Consider the following 16310-nt stretch of genomic DNA (forward strand, 5'->3'; position numbering starts at 1 on the left):
TCCACCGACCCACTCACATGAATCCACCCACCCACCCATCCGCCAACCAATCCATTAATCCATCCATCCATCAATCCAACCTTCCACCCATCCATCCATCCATCCATCCATCCATCCATCCATCCATCCATCCGTCCGCCCATCCATCCATCCATCCGTTCACCCACCCACCCACCCAAGCGTTCAATCCATCCATCCATCTATCCACCCACCCACCCATCCGCCCACCCTCCCATCCATCCATCCACCCACCCACCCATCCATCCATCCATCCATCCATTGTTTTAACATTTACGTCGATGCCTTACAGGGGTGTGCGACCCATGGAACAGCGTGAAGTGCGTGTCCAAGAACTCGTGGTTGGACTGCAGCAGTTTTGAGGAGTTCGCCTGCGACGCCATCAACGATCCAGGTACATCATTGTCAACTTACCGGACACTCAAATATCTATAGTTGTGCAAAAGTGATGTCTTTTCCTTGTGTAACTAATTATTACTCCAGGTGTTTAATTTGCCAAGGATGTCATCAATTGAGCTCGAAGTTGACTTTGCGAATATTTTACGAAATTCTTTCAACGAAAATTCAGTACCAAACCTTTGTGCGTTCTGTACAGCGTTGGATTTTTGATGAATTAATTTCGCTGGTCGACAGTGGCGACTGTTAAGAAATTAATTCATAAACGAAAATTAATAATGTCCAATCTTCTCTGAAAGCTCCTCGGTAGTTTGCTTCGGTTATAGGTCTAAGTGGAGGGATGGCCTTACCCCACGTGAAAGCTCCTCGGTAGTTTGCTTCGGTTATAGGTCTAAGTGGAGGGATGGCCTTACCCCACGTGAAAGCTCCTCGGTAGTTTGCTTCGGCTATAGGTCTAAGTGGAGGGATGGCCTTACCCCACGTGAAAGCTCCTCGGTAGTTTGCTTCGGCTATAGGTCTAAGTGGAGGGATGGCCTTACCCCACGTGAAAGCTCCTCGGTAGTTTGCTTCGGCTATAGGTCTAAGTGGAGGGATGGCCTTACCCCACGTGAAAGCTCCTCGGTAGTTTGCTTCGGCTATAGGTCTAAGTGGAGGGATGGCCTTACCCCACGTGAAAGCTCCTCGGTAGTTTGCTTCGGTTATAGGTCTAAGTGGAGGGATGGCCTTACCCCACGTGAAAGCTCCTCGGTAGTTTGCTTCGGCTATAGGTCTAAGTGGAGGGATGGCCTTACCCCACGTGAAAGCTCCTCGGTAGTTTGCTTCGGTTATAGGTCTAAGTGGAGGGATGGCCTTACCCCACGTGAAAGCTCCTCGGTAGTTTGCTTCGGCTATAGGTCTAAGTGGAGGGATGGCCTTACCCCACGTGAAAGCTCCTCGGTAGTTTGCTTCGGTTATAGGTCTAAGTGGAGGGATGGTCTTACCCCACGTGAAAGCTCCTCGGTAGTTTGCTTCGGCTATAGGTCTAAGTGGAGGGATGGCCTTACCCCACGTGAAAGCTCCTCGGTAGTTTGCTTCGGCTATAGGTCTAAGTGGAGGGATGGCCTTACCCCACGTGAAAGCTCCTCGGTAGTTTGCTTCGGTTATAGGTCTAAGTGGAGGGATGGTCTTAGCCCACGTGAAAGCTTGTGCACATCTGAGATGGAGAGCTACAAATGTTTTCACGGGAAGTTTACTGTGTTCGTTTTGTGTGACAAGCCAAAAGAAAAAAATTGTATTGTATTGTATTGTATTGTATTTTATTGTATTGTATTGTACTGCACTGCACAGCGCTGCCCTGCGCTGCATAATATTGTCTTGTCTTGTCTTGTCTTGTCTTGTCTTGTCGTGTCGTGTCGTGTCGTGTCGTATCTTGTCGTGTCGTGTCGTGTCGTGTCGTGTCTTGTCTTGTCTTGTCTTGCACTGTACTGTACTGTACTGTACTGTACTGTATTTTACTGTACTGCACTGCATTGTACTTTCCTATTGTACTGTACTGTACTGCATTGTACCGTACTGTATTGTATTCTATTGTATAATAACCCATTTTTATATTTAGTCAAGTTTTGACAAAATATTTTAACATCGAGGGGGAATCGAAACGAGGGTCGTGGTGTATGTGCGTGTGTGTGTGTGTGTGTGTGTGTGTGTGTCTGTCTGTGTCTGTCTGTGTCTGTCTGTGTGTGTGTGTGTGTAGAGCGATTCAGACTAAACTACTGGACCGATCTTTTTGAAATTTGACATGAGAGTTCCTGGGTATGAAATCCCCATACGTTTTGTTCATTTTTTTGATAAATGTCTTTGATGACGTCATATCCGGCTTTTCGTGAAAGTTGAAGCGGCACTGTCACGCCCTCATTTTTCAACCAAATTGGTTCAAATTTTGGTCAAGTAATCTTCGACGAAGCCCGGATTTCGGTATTGCATTTCAGCTTGGTGGCTTAAAAATTAATTAATGACTTTGGTCATTAAAAATCTGAAAATTGTAAAAAATAAATAAAAATTTATAAAACGATCCAAATTTACATTTATCTTATTCTCCATCATTTGCTGATTCCAAAAACATATCAATATGTTATATTCGGATTAAAAACAAGCTCTGAAAATTAAATAGATAAAAATCATTATCAAAATTAAATTGTCCAAATCAATTTAAAAACACTTTCATCTAATTCCTTGTCGGTTCCTGATTCCAAAAACATATAGATATGATATGTTTGGATTAAAAACACGCACAGAAAGTTAAAACAAAGAGAGGTACAGAAAAGCGTGCTATCCTTCTTAGCGCAACTACTACCCCGCTCTTCTTGTCAATTTCACTGCATTTGCCATGAGCGGTGGACTGACGATGCTACGAGTATACGGTCTTGCTGAAAAATGGCATTGCGTTCAGTTTCATTCTGTGAGTTCGACAGCTACTTGAATAAATATTGTATTTTCGCCTTACGCGACTTGTTTAAATCTCTGATATCCATGTATCAGACAAGTTTCTAGTGCTAGACAAGAAATGGTACTCTTTTTGATGCCGCTAGTCTAGCGGTAGAAAGTATATCGATAACCTTTTATTGTCGGTGATAATTTGAAGAACCCCAGTGAATCTGCTGTCAAAACATAGAATTCATTCCATGCCCAAAGAATTCTTTCTATGCATAGAATGCTGAATATAGAATCAATGTTTACATGGCGATCTATACCAAAGGCAGGGCGAACAGTATGATAAAGTAGGGGAAGGGCTCCTAATATAGACCACTTTTTATATTTAGTCAAGTTTTGACTAAATATTTTAACGTAGAGGGGGGAATCGAGACGAGGGTCGTGGTGTATGTGTGTGTGTGTGTGTGTGTGTGTGTGTGTGTGTGTGTGTGTCTGTCTGTCTGTCTGTCTGTCTGTCTGTCTGTCTGTCTGTCTGTGTGTGTGTGTAGAGCGATTCAGACCAAACTACTGGACCGATCTTTATGAAATTTTACATGAGAGTTCCTGGGATTGATATCCCCGAACGTTTTTTTCATGTTTTTGATAAATGTCTTTGATGACGTCATATCCGGCTTTTCGTGAAAGTTGAGGCGGCACTGTCACGCCCTCATTTTTCAACCAAATTGGTTGAAATTTTGGTCAAGTAATTTTCGACGAAGCCCGGACTTCGGTATTGCATTTCAGCTTGGTGGCTTAAAAACTAATTAATGACTTTGGTCATTAAAAATCGGAAAATTGTAAAAAAAAAATAAAAATTTATAAAACGATCCAAATTTACGTTCATCTTATTCGCCATCATTTTCTGATTCCAAAACCATATAGATATGTTATATTTGGATTAAAAACAAGCTCTGAAAATTAAATATATAAAAATTATTATCAAAATTAAATTGTCGAAATCAATTTAAAAACACTTTCATCTTATTCCTTGTCGGTTCCTGATTTCAAAAACATATAGATATGATATGTTTGGATTAAAACACGATCAGAAAGTTAAAACAAAGTCAAAGAGAGGTACAGAAAAGCGTGCTATCCTTCTTAGCGCAACTACTACCCCGCTCTTTTTGTCAATTTCACTGCCTTTGCCATGAGCGGTCGACTGACGATGCTTCGAGTATACGGTCTTGCTGAAAAATGGCATTGCGTTCAGTTTCATTCTGTGAGTTCGACAGCTACTTGACTAAATGTTGTATTTTCGCCTTGCGCGACTTGTTATATTTAGTCAAGTTTTGACTAAATATTTTAACATCGAGGGGGAATCGAAACGAGGGTCGTGGTGTATGTGCGTGTGTGTGTGTGTGTCTGTCTGTGTGTGTGTGTGTGTGTGTGTAGAGCGATTCAGACTAAACTACTGTACCGATCTTTATGAAATTTGACATGAGAGTTCCTGGGTATGAAATCCCCATACGTTTTTTTCATTTTTTATATTTAGTCAAGTTTTGACTAAATATTTTAACATCGAGGGGGAATCGAAACGAGGGTATGGTGTATGTGCGTCTGTCTGTGTGTGTGTGTAGAGCGATTCAGACTAAACTACTGGACCGATCTTTATGAAATTTGACATGAGAGTTCCTGGGTATGAAATCCCCGAACGTTTTTTTCATTTTTTTGATAAATGTCTTTGATGACGTCATATCCGGCTTTTCGTGAAAGTTGAGGCGGCACTGTCACGCCCTCATTTTTCAGTTCTTTCTCTTATCCCTTTTCCCCCCACAGATGTACTGAACATGACCATAAGGTTCCCCCGCACCAAGGTACCAGCCCAGGAGACGACCTATATCTGCTTTAGTTTTGAGTTGCCTAGCGACCAGGAGTATCACCTCATCGCAACCAAGCCCTACATCGACAACAAGAACGTCATGCATCACATGGTCCTTACCGCCTGTGAAGGAATGGGTGAGAGTCTTTGTGACTGAGAGTCCGTGAGACTCTTTGTGAGTGTCTGTGAGAGTGTTTGTAAAGTTGTTAAATATATCTGGCTCTTTCTGCTTTGCAGATTTTACAAGGAAATATACTCTTTTCTAACACCTAGGGAACACAGGTCGCACGATTTCCGGCCAGTATAAAGCCACATACGCATCTTTAAAAGAAGAAATTAAAAAAAAAAAAAAAAAAACCTACCGAACCGATGCAGTGCTAGTATCTGCTAGAACCTGTTGACAGGCAACTTTGGTGGAATCAGAGACCTGTCAACACTGGCTGCCGTGCACGCCTTTCTTTCACAATGCCTCTGGTACCATCACTATGTCTTTTTTGTTTGTTTGCTTGCTTAACGCCTCGTCGCGATATAACCTTCGTGGTTGAAAACGACGTTAAACACTAAATAAAGAAAGAAGTTGCTTAACGCCCAGCCGACCACGAAGGGCCATATCAGGGCGGTGCTGCTTTGACATATAACGTGCGCCACACACAAGACAGAAGTCGCAGCACAGGCTTCATGTCTCACCCAGTCACATTATTCTGACACCGGACCTATCAGTCCTAGCACTAACCCCATAATGCCAGACGCCAGGCGGAGCAGCCACTAGATTGCCAATGTTAAAGTCTTAGGTATGACCCGGCCGGGGTTCGAACCCACGACCTCCCGATCACGGGGCGGACGCCTTACCACTAGGCCAACCGTGCCGGTATCACTATGTCTGAATGAGTGGAACAAGGAACTTTTACACCAGGGGAACCCCCCTTTTGAGACCTCAACAAATCTGAGAAATTCAGGTCTTCAAAAAGAAGGGAGTCTTAGAACGGGGGTAAATGTACAGAGGTTGTAACAAAAAGTCAGAGAAAACAGGGTCTTAAAAGGGAGGGAGTCTTAAAGTGGGGCCAAAGGAGGTGCCTCTGTATTAATTCACATTTGACCTTGTCCGTGACCACAGCGGGGAGACTGATCCCGGAGCCCCGCGAGTGTCTGATGGGGTCAGCAGGCTGCACGGAAATGATCGGACTGTGGAGTCTGGGCATGACCGGTCAGTGTTTCAACTCGCAGGCCGGGATCCGCATCGGCAAGGGGTACACCACCCTCGTCACTCTGCAGGTAAGCCTGCGGGGAACTAGCTCAGTCGGTAGCGGGGCTGGCTTCAAAACCAGGTGTCGCTGTCGGCGTGGGTTCGATCCCCAAGTCCGGTGAGGGATTTATTTCCCTGAGTCAACTTACTTTGTGCAGACTCTCCTCGGTGGCCGAACACCCCCGTGTGTTCGCATGCGCACAATAAAGATACCCAAGTTCACAGCGAAAGTCTCAGGGCTTGGAAACATTAATACACGCATGCAGGAAACAGAAAAACAGCGCCGTATACTGTATGGCAGCCCGCTTTCCCCAGTGAGAAAGCAGCGAGAATTTCCACGAGAGTAACCTCACAGGACTATATAAAATTGGTGTCCTTATCCTTATTCTTTTCGGGACGATTAAGGCGCGATTGTGAAACCTTCAGAGCTTTGAACAGTACAAGAACGCTCGTTTGGAATAAAGCCCCTGAGTGGGACCATTCACATTTTTAATCTTTTGAGAATGAGGTTCGACTTTTCGTTTTTCCTTTCTTTTTACATTTAGTCAAGTTTTGACTAAATGTTTTAACATAGAGGGGGAATCGAGACGAGGGTCGTGGTATATGTGTGTGTGTCTGTCTGTGCGTGTTTGTGTGTAGAGCGATTCAGACCAAACTACTGGACCGGTCTTTATTAAATTTGACATGAGAGTTCCTGGGAATGATATCCCCGGACGTTTTTTTCTTTTTTTCGATAAATACTTTTGATGACGTCATATCCGGCTTTTTGTAGACGTTGAGGCGGCACTGTCACACCCTCATTTTTCAATCAAATTGATTGAAATTTTTGTAAAGCAATTTTCGACGAAGGCCGGACTTTGGTATTGCATTTCAGCTTGGTGGCTTAAAAATTAATTAATGGTTTTGGTCATTAAAAATCTGAAAATTGTAATAATTTTTTTATATATATAAAACGATCCAAATTTACGTTCATCTTATTCTACATCATTTCCTGATTCCAAAAACATATACATATGTTATATTTGGATTAAAAACAAGCTCTAAAAATTAAAAATATAAAAATTATGATCAAAATTAAATTTCCGAAATCGATTTAAAAGCAATTTCATCTTATTCCTTGTCGGTTCCTGATTCAAAAAAACATATAGATATGATATGTTTGGATTAAAAACACGCTCAGAAAGTTAAAACGAAGAGAGGTACAGAAAAGCGTGCTATGCAGCACAGCGAAACCACTACCGCGCTGAACAGGCTCGTCAGTTTCACTGCGTTTTGCACAAGCGGCGGACTACGGTCATTGTGAAAAAATGCAGTGCGTTCAGTTTCATTCTGTGAGTTCCACAGCTTGACTAAATGTAGTAATTTCGCCTTACGCGACTTGTTTCTTATTTCATGTTGCCTGCTATTGTTTTCGCGATATAACCTTGAATGGTTGAAAACGACGTTAAACACCAAATAAAGAAAGAAAGAATGCTATTGTTTAAGTCGACAAAGAACAATCTAAAACTGAAACATCGGTGTTGCTACATCAAGGTAAGTCATGCATTTCCTGTGTCCTTACCACAGCCATTTGTGCTGCTTATAGAGTAACAACCCACAGATGCATTGTATGAAGATTACACCATAACTTACCGTATGCACCATTCAAACCAGTCCTAGCTGTCAACCAAGGCTTTGCATAGTCATCTATCTTAACGCCCTCAATAAATAATGACGAAATAAGGTTCCAGCATAACTTAATATGTGTACCATTATAACGGCCGGGTCCCAGCTGTCAACCAAGGCTTTGCATAGTCATCTATCTTAACGCCCTCAATAAATAATGACGAAATAAGGTTCCAGCATAACTTAATATGTGTACCATTATAACGGCCGGGTCCCAGCTGTCAACCAAGGCTTTGCATACAGTCATCTATCTCAACGCCCTCAATAAATAATGACGCAATAAGGTTCCAGCATAACTTAATATGTGTACCATTATAACGGCCGGGTCCCAGCTGTCAACCAAGGCTTTGCATACAGTCATCTATCTCAACGCCCTCAATGAATAATGACGCAATAAGGTTCCAGCATAACTTAATATGTGGACCATTATAACGGGTCCCAGCTGTCAACCAAGGCTTTCCATACATCCATCTATTTTTACCACCATAATGAATTATGAGCGCAATAAGGTTTTCCCTTGCGTCACCAGATTCACTGGACGAACCCGGATGAGGTGGACACGTGGTACGACTCTTCCGGCCTCATTCTGTACTACACGCCCAAGCTGAGACAGTACAACGCCGCGGTTCTTCAGGTGGGGCAGAACTACCTCAACATCCCTCCCGGAATTCCCAGCGTGGTCCAGAGGGGGACCTGCACCTCCAGATGCTCGCGGCTGGTGATGAGAGGTCCCATCCACATCGCGTCGGCCTTCAACCACATGCACTACCTCGGTCAGTTATGTGTGTGTGTGTGTGTGTGTGTGTGTGTGTGTGTGTGTGTGTGTGTGTGTGTGTGTGTGTGTGTGAGTGTGTGTGTGTGTGTGTGTGTGTGAGTGTGTGTGTGTGTGTGTATGTGTGTGTGTGTGTGTGTCGGTGTGTGTGTGTGTGTGTGTGTGTGTGTGTGTGTGTGTGTGTGTGTATGTGTGTGTGTGTGTGTGTGTGTGTGTGTGTGTGAATGCGCGCGCGCTCTCGTTATTTTTGGCTTCGTATTTTTTCGTCAGCGTGCGGTTTCTTTAACAAAAGGAAAAAATGTATGTTCAATGTTTAAAAAAACCAAACAAACCTTATCAATGCACACAAGGTCGCATCATGTCACCCTAAGAAAGACAAAGTGCTAAAGACAAGATGAAATTACCCAGGAAACTTTTCAAAGAATCTTTTAAAAAATAAGATATAATCTGTCGCCATGATGACAGATGAGAGCGGTTTAATGAAAACGTCTTCCTTATAGTTAAGCCATACCTCTTTGAATCTACACTTGAATCTACGCTTTGGGGAAAAAGGACATTTTGTTTTTAATGAATTAATTCCTTGAAAGCCATTAGTGTTTTTCTACGAAATTGATACATAAAATAAATCCAACGCTTCACGGAAAGCAATTTGTTTTAATTTTTTTTTGCTTAACGCCCAGCCGACCACGAAGGGCCATATCAGGGCGGTGCTGCTTTGACATATAACATGCGCCACACACAAGACAGAAGTCGCAGCTCAGGCTTCATGTCTCACCCAGTCACATTATTCTGACACCGGACCAACCAGTCCTAGCACTAACCCCATAATGCCAGACGCCAGGCGGAGCAGCCACTAGATTGCCAATTTTTAAGTCTTAGGTATGACCCGGCCGGGGTTCAAACCCACGATCTCCCGATCACGGGGCGGACGCCTTACCACTAGGCCCGGAAAGCAGTGAGGCTGTTGATTGTTGGTATGTGTCCCAGTGGAGTGATGTCATACCCTATGTGTTTCGATATGATGAATAGAGAGCGACCGCACAACATTAATCCATCCGTATCATATTCCCAGCTCGGCGGACCATATGACGGTACCAGCACGGTTCAAGAATGCCCAATTGACGTAATACCTGTCGAGAAATTTGTTTTTTGAATTCCACTTTGGCAATTCAGTAGAGTATTTCATTTTTCCCTCATCATAAAATTGACGGAGCATCAAACATAATTATCCTGGCCTTGCGTTGTTGTCTACCTCCCTGCAGTCCGGAACTCGATCGATGGTCACACTGACATGCTAAAATTTTACCTTGATTTTATTCTCTCATATTTACTTTCCAGCTTCATTCTGAACGATGAATCCAACTTTCAGTTTACAACGTTTTATATCAAACTTATCTTACCCTTCTATCAACAGACTCAGATGTGTGATGGCTTGTTGTCAGACCTGCGTTTTGGTCGGTCCGAGGGGAGAATTTCGTCTTACGTTTCATCTTTATCGACCAAGGCCGAGAGCAATATGTTGATAATCGTCGTGTGTGCGTGTGTGCGTTTTGGGATGTCCCGCTCTGTGTTTGTGCGTGCGTGCGTGTGTGAGTGTGTGTGTGTGTGTGTGTGTGTGTGTGTGTGTCCGTCTATGTGTGTATGGCGGGGATATAGCTCAGTTGGTAGCGCGCTGGATTTGTATCCAGTTGGCCGCTGTCAGCGTGAGTTCGATCCCAGGTTCGGCGGAAATTTATTTCAGAGTCAACTTTGTGTGCAGACTCTCTTCGGTGTCCGAACCCTCCCCCCGTGTACACTACATTGGGTGTGCACGTTAAAGATCCCACGATTGACAAAAGGGTCTTTCCTGGCAAAATTGCTTAGGCACAGTTAATAATTGTCTACCTATACCCGTGTGACTTGGAATAATAGGCCGTGAAAGGTAAATATGCGCCGAAATGGCTGCAATCTACTGGCCGTATAAAATTTCATCTCACACGGCATCACTGCAGAGCGCCTAGAACTGTACCCACGGAATATGCGCGATATAAGCGTCATTGATTGATTGATTGATATGTGTGTGTGTGTGTGTGAGTGTGTGTGTGCGTGCGTTTGTTTGTGTGTGTTTGTGTGTGTGTGTGTGTGTGTGTGTGTGTGTGTTTTCAAACGATGGTTGTTGTGTCGATGTTATGTTATGTCTGTTATGTTTATAATTCCTTACATTCACGCATTACTGCTATCTCTGCAGGCATCCGTCAGAACGTGACCTTGACCCGACCAGGACTTCCTCCTGTGACCATCGCGGACGACAACCCTTACAGCTACGACTCACCCAAGACACACACGTGAGCTATTCGGATAAATCGAAAACTACCTAACCAACTGAATGATTAAACCTAAGAAGTATAGTTGAGGGTAGGTTACAGAGGTTTTTTTCAAGTTTAGATTATTTTGAACTGTTAGATGTTGGGCTTGAAAGAGAACCCGCGCGGGAAAGAGGGGCAGTGGGCGGTAGAGGGAGAGAGAGAGGGACAGAGAGAGGGAGAGAGAGAGAGATAGAGAGAGAGAGAGAGAGAGAGCGAGAGAGAGAAAGAGAGCGAGAGAGAGAGAGCGAGAGAGAGAGAGTTGGAGTGAGAGAGAGCGAGAGAGAGCGATCGAGAGAGAGAGAAAGTGAGGGTAGAGTGAGAGAGAGGGAGCGAGAGTGAGGAAAGAGAGAGAGAGAGAGAGAGAGAGAGAGAGAGAGAGAGAGAGAGAGAGAGAGAGAGAGAGAGAGAGAGACTGACAGACAGACAGAAAGACAGACAGACAGACAGAAAGTATGTTATGCTTGTGTCTCCGCCTGTCGGTTAGTCCTCAATAAGTCGCTCGGTCTGTTCCCCTTTTTGCCTATCTATGCGATCCTCTCACTTTTTGTTCAGATTCGACACACCCATCGTAATGAAGCCAGGCGACGAGCTACAGACTTTGTGCACCTTCCAGTCTCGCTCCAGAGATACGACAACGATGTTTGGGGAAGGGTCCTACGACGAAATGTGTATCAATTTCATGACCTACTTTCCTGCCGAGAACCTAACCAACAAAATGTGCTCTCAGTGGAAAGACGTCGACATCTGCGACCTGCCCATGAAATGCCCAAATTTCCTTGCTTTGCTGAACTCTTCTGCGCCGAGCACGGCTGCCATGACGAAGAAGGTCTATATTCTGTTTTAGCTCGAAACGCTCTCCTAGTGCCTAATAAGGCACAATCTTTTCAGTGTGAAGGATTCAACCAACCATGTTGGATCTGGCCTGGCTTTTACAAGGGATAAGCTAGGCTATCCCTCCCCTTGGAAATATACCAAATATCAAGAGCCTGGATGGTCTTCTGTTAGATTGGAAATTTTTTCTTGAAATAATTTTTTAAAAGCCACTTGTACCATTCTGAGAAATTTATTAATAATTAATGTCATTAGTACGTTGAACACGTGGTCTTCGAAGTGGAGAAACCAACTCATGTTCATTATATCATGAACATAGAAAATGCTCTCTCACGTATGTAGGATAAAAAGTTATCTTAGCTCAGTAAGTCGTCGCTTGAAACTCGATCTGGATAACGTACCTTTCTTGAATACAAAAGCCAAAAACAACCAAGAAAGATACGTTTGTGGAAAGTTTAATAATAGACAAAACGAAACAGCTAGACACATGTTGACCTGTCAGTCTTTTAAAGGGACAAACAAGGTACGCAGCAGACAAATACTAATGATGGGTGATCACTTATCTCTGGACGAAGCTTCTTGAAAAACATCAGAAAGAATATGGCCCTGACTTAAAATTCAAGAATTCTCATTCTTGATAGAAATCTTAAGAACGTTCAACATAACACCATTCTCTAGCTTAGGCGAGGAAGTAATCATCTTTGCCTTATCCAAATAAAACATAAATGTTAGCTATGTAGCCCAGTAACCGTTAACATGTCTTGTCACCTTTTCTTTTTTCGATTGAAATATAAGTGTTAGTAATGTAGGCCTATTCCAGTTATCGTCCACATGTCGTGTCTCCTTTGCTTTTTTATGAAACATGACCATGATTTAGCTTTTCTTGAATGTTCATTCTTTATAGAAAATGTGATAACGTTCTCTAGCTCAGACGAGGCAGTAATCATCTTTTCCTTTTACTTCTAAAACATAAATATTAGCAATGTATCCCAATGTAACCGTGAACATGTCTTGTCACCTTTGCTTTTTCATGAAACATGACCATGATTTAATTTTTCTTGAATTTTCATTCTTTATAAAAAAAAGAGTTGATAACGTTTTCTAGCTCAGACGACGCAATAATCATCTTTTCATTTTCCCACTGAAACATGAATGTTAGCTATTTATCCCAGTAACCGTCAACATGTCTTGTCACCTTTGCTTTTTCACATTGAAACATGACCATGATTTAACTTTTCTTGAATGTTCATTCTTTATAGAAAATGTGATAACGTTCTCTAGCTCAGGCGAGGCAGTAATCATCTTTTTCTTTTCCTTCTGAAACATAAAATATGTATCCCAATGTAACCGTCAACATGTCTCGCCACCTTTGCTTTTTTATGAAACATGACCATGATTTAACTTTTCTTGAATTTTCATTCTTTATAGAAAAGTTAATAACGTTTTCTAGCTCAGACGACGCAATAATCATCTTTTCATTTTCCCACTGAAACATGAATGTAAGCTATGTAGCCCAGTAACCGTCAACATGTCTTGTAACCTTGCTTTTTCAGATTTAAACATAAGTGTCAACCGTCAACACGTCTTTTCATCTTTTTTTTCTATTGAAATATAAGTGTTAGCTATGTATCCCAGTAACCGTCAACATGTCTTGTCACCTTTGCGTTTTGCGATTTAAACATAAGTGTCAACCGTCAGCATGTCTTTTCATTTTTTTTTAATTGAAATATAAGTGTTAGCTATGTATCCCAGTAACCGCCAACATGTCTTGTCACCTTGGCTTTTTCCGATTTAAACATAAGTGTCAACCGTCAACATGTCTTTTTATCTTTTCTTTTTTTCTATTGAAATATAAGTGTTAGCTATGTATCCCAGTAACCGTCAACATGTCTTGTCACCTTGCGTTTTCCAATTTAAACATAAGTGTCAACCGTCAACATGTCTTGTCACCTTTGCGTTTTCCGATTTAAACATAAGTGTCAACCGTCAACATGTCTTGACTGATTGCCAGATCCTTGACCACTGTGACCCGGCTGGTTACTGCCGGCCCGAGTGTCCGGCGGCCATTCAGCAGGTACAGGAGGAGAACTGGTGCATTAAACACGCCTTTGGTTTAATGGAGGACAGGTACCTGTTTATGGAAGACGCCAAGTTTCTCAAATTCGTAGCTGCCATGAAATCCTGCGACCACAAGCCCGCCCCTTCTGGCAATATGACCACGCCCACAACACCTAGACCTCAGGGTAAGAGAAATAGTAGTGAATGTAAAATAAAGTCTGCTCATTTGCCTGAATGCAATCCTCTTGTTTGTACTGTTCTTTTTTGTTCGTTATTCATTATGGAGATACGTTCACTATTTGTATCATAAGTGTTTGTCTGTCTGTCTACTTAAAAATATTTGTAAATGTAACGTTTTGTTTTGTCAATAATTAAACGTTACAATAACTTATTATTCTTGTTTTGTGATTCATTAGTGAATGTAGTCTTAATATATCCCGCTATGGCCATAACCTTAAAATTAGTGCAGGTTAAAAAGACGTAGGGCTCATCTTGCCTTATGGCCACGCCACCACTCCTCTACCGCAAGGTAATAGAAACATTAGCACATGCACCAGTTTTATTTTACCCTTCTATGAACATACACAGATGTGTGGTGGCTTGTTGTCAGACCTGCGTTTTAGTCGGTCCGAGGGGAGAATGTCGTCTTATGTTTCATCTTTATCGACAAAGGCCGAAAGCAATGCGTTGATAAGGCCTAAAAAAAAAATAGGTGTGGTTACGGTAACCCGACCTACCCTATTTTTGGGGGCCGACCCTATAACTTTTTATTACATTTGTCAAAAAAATACACACAAAAAACAAGTAAACGAGTGCAGAAAACGCAATGAAAGCGAAAGCGCCCGAGTCGCACACTTATTTCCCTGTCAAGTAGGTTTAATTTGTACACATTAGAAAAAAAAGTTTAAAAAAAAAATGATTGCCTACCTTCCTACCCTATTGTTTTTGGCTATGTTACGGTAACCACACCTATTATTTTTTTTTTGGCCTAATCGTCGTCTGTGTTTCAGGACCAGGTCAGCCACAGACAGATCCTGGGTCTATGTTCCTCAACCTCATCAAACAGCTGGACTCCCGGCCTTTGCTGCAGAACATCGTCATGAACGTCAACTACAACACCATCCAGTACCCTGGCAACGGCAGCCAGCCAAAGAATTAAATACGCTAGATCCAGTAGGCATAGATAATAGCAGTCACTACAAGAATTAAACACACTAGATCCAGAGGGCGAAAGGTAATATCAGCCAAACCAAGAATTGAATACGCTCGATCCTGCGTGCAAAGATAACAGCTCAGCCGGGCCAAGAATAAAACACACTCGATCCAGCGGGCAAAGATAACAGCAGCAAGACCAAGAATTAAACTCATTAGATCAAGCGAGCAAAGATAACAGCAGCCAGACAAAGAATTAAACACACTCGATCCAGCGAGCAAAGATAACAGCAGCCAGACCAAGAATTAAACACACTCGATCCAGCGAGCAAAGATAACAGCAGCAAGGCACAGAATTAAACACACTCGATCCAGCGAGCAAAGATAACAGCAGCAAGGCAAAGAATTAAACACACTCTTAATAAATTCCGGAAATAACTCTGTTGGGTTTTTATGGGTTGTGGAAGAGTTGTCCTTCCTTGTTTTTTCTGGCTTTTCCATGGAAACACTGAAGCAATCTACACGGGACATTGTAGGCTTGCCTCAGTGTGAAACAAGGGAAAGCAGCCCGTCGACGACCCATGCAAACTTGAGTTTATTGAACTCAATTTTTTTTCAAACAAATATCCACATGGAACTTTTATCACGGCGTGTAGAGAGGGTAAACATTATGCCTGGGTGTTAGGATAAGGAGACTAGCATGGAGTTTCATCGCCACTTATTTTGAAAATAAACATTGTAAATATTTCTAAAAAAGTTACTCGTCGACACCATCGGCGTTGTCGTCGTCGACGTCGTCTTCATTGTTTTCAACTTGCTTCCACGCTTGTGATGTTTGCCTGCTCAACAAATCAAGTTTTTGTTTTATACTTCGTCCACACCTCTGGGACTAAATATGCCATTTTGTTTTTACCTGTTAGTTCTTACAGTTTTCCTCGAGGACAGCAGAGAATGAATATCATTCTTTGCGTCTTTTTCGTGTTTTAAATATTTTTAAACACTTTTTTGGATAGATTTTCTCTCCCTTTCTCTCTCTCTCTCTCTCCCTCTCTCTCTCACACACACTCTCTCTCTCCCTCTCACACACTCTCTCTCTCACACACACACACTTTCTCTCTCTCTCTCACTCTCTCGTTAAATTCTAGAAATTACAATTTGATCATCAACATTGCAAAGTATTTGTAAATGTCTTTTAATTTGTGATAATGTCTCCTCTCGAAGTACACAATTCCGGATGTATTTAACATTTAATGCGTTAACACTCCCCCCCCCCCCCCCCCCCCCCCCCCCCATTTTATTTGATTATATGTAGTAACATAATGTTTGTTTTTTAAAAGAACCCTTAAGCCATTTCCAATAAACATTTTCACGTTCTCTGTTTCTTAGTTTTTTCTTTGTGCTGTTTCTTTCGTGCTTGAGATTTTTCAGTAATTTTTAATACGAGTATAACCAATGAATCTGAACTAAAAGTGAAAAGTGTACAGATCACCCTTCTATTGTTCATTTTGTCTGAATGAAGGTGCGTGCGCGCGCGCGCGTGTATGTATGTGTGCATGTGTGTGT

At 42.3% G+C, this 16310-nt stretch overlaps 1 protein-coding gene across 1 annotated transcript in view; it reads left to right on the top strand.

The window, feature by feature from the left end:
• Nucleotides 1-16228, top strand: part of LOC138962328 (peptidyl-glycine alpha-amidating monooxygenase A-like) — a 20363-nt gene extending 4135 nt beyond the window's left edge. Inside the window, exons 4-11 of the mRNA XM_070334108.1 lie at nucleotides 311-412; nucleotides 4639-4818; nucleotides 5796-5953; nucleotides 8119-8362; nucleotides 10589-10685; nucleotides 11259-11532; nucleotides 13549-13780; nucleotides 14606-16228. Coding sequence (XP_070190209.1) covers nucleotides 311-412; nucleotides 4639-4818; nucleotides 5796-5953; nucleotides 8119-8362; nucleotides 10589-10685; nucleotides 11259-11532; nucleotides 13549-13780; nucleotides 14606-14754 — 1436 coding nt within the window. The 3' untranslated portion in view covers nucleotides 14755-16228. The remainder of the gene's footprint in view (nucleotides 1-310; nucleotides 413-4638; nucleotides 4819-5795; nucleotides 5954-8118; nucleotides 8363-10588; nucleotides 10686-11258; nucleotides 11533-13548; nucleotides 13781-14605) is intronic.
• The last annotated feature ends 82 nt before the right edge of the window (nucleotides 16229-16310 follow it).

Source organism: Littorina saxatilis, linkage group LG1, assembly GCF_037325665.1.
Source record: "Littorina saxatilis isolate snail1 linkage group LG1, US_GU_Lsax_2.0, whole genome shotgun sequence".
NCBI classification, from domain to species: domain Eukaryota; kingdom Metazoa; phylum Mollusca; class Gastropoda; order Littorinimorpha; family Littorinidae; genus Littorina; species Littorina saxatilis.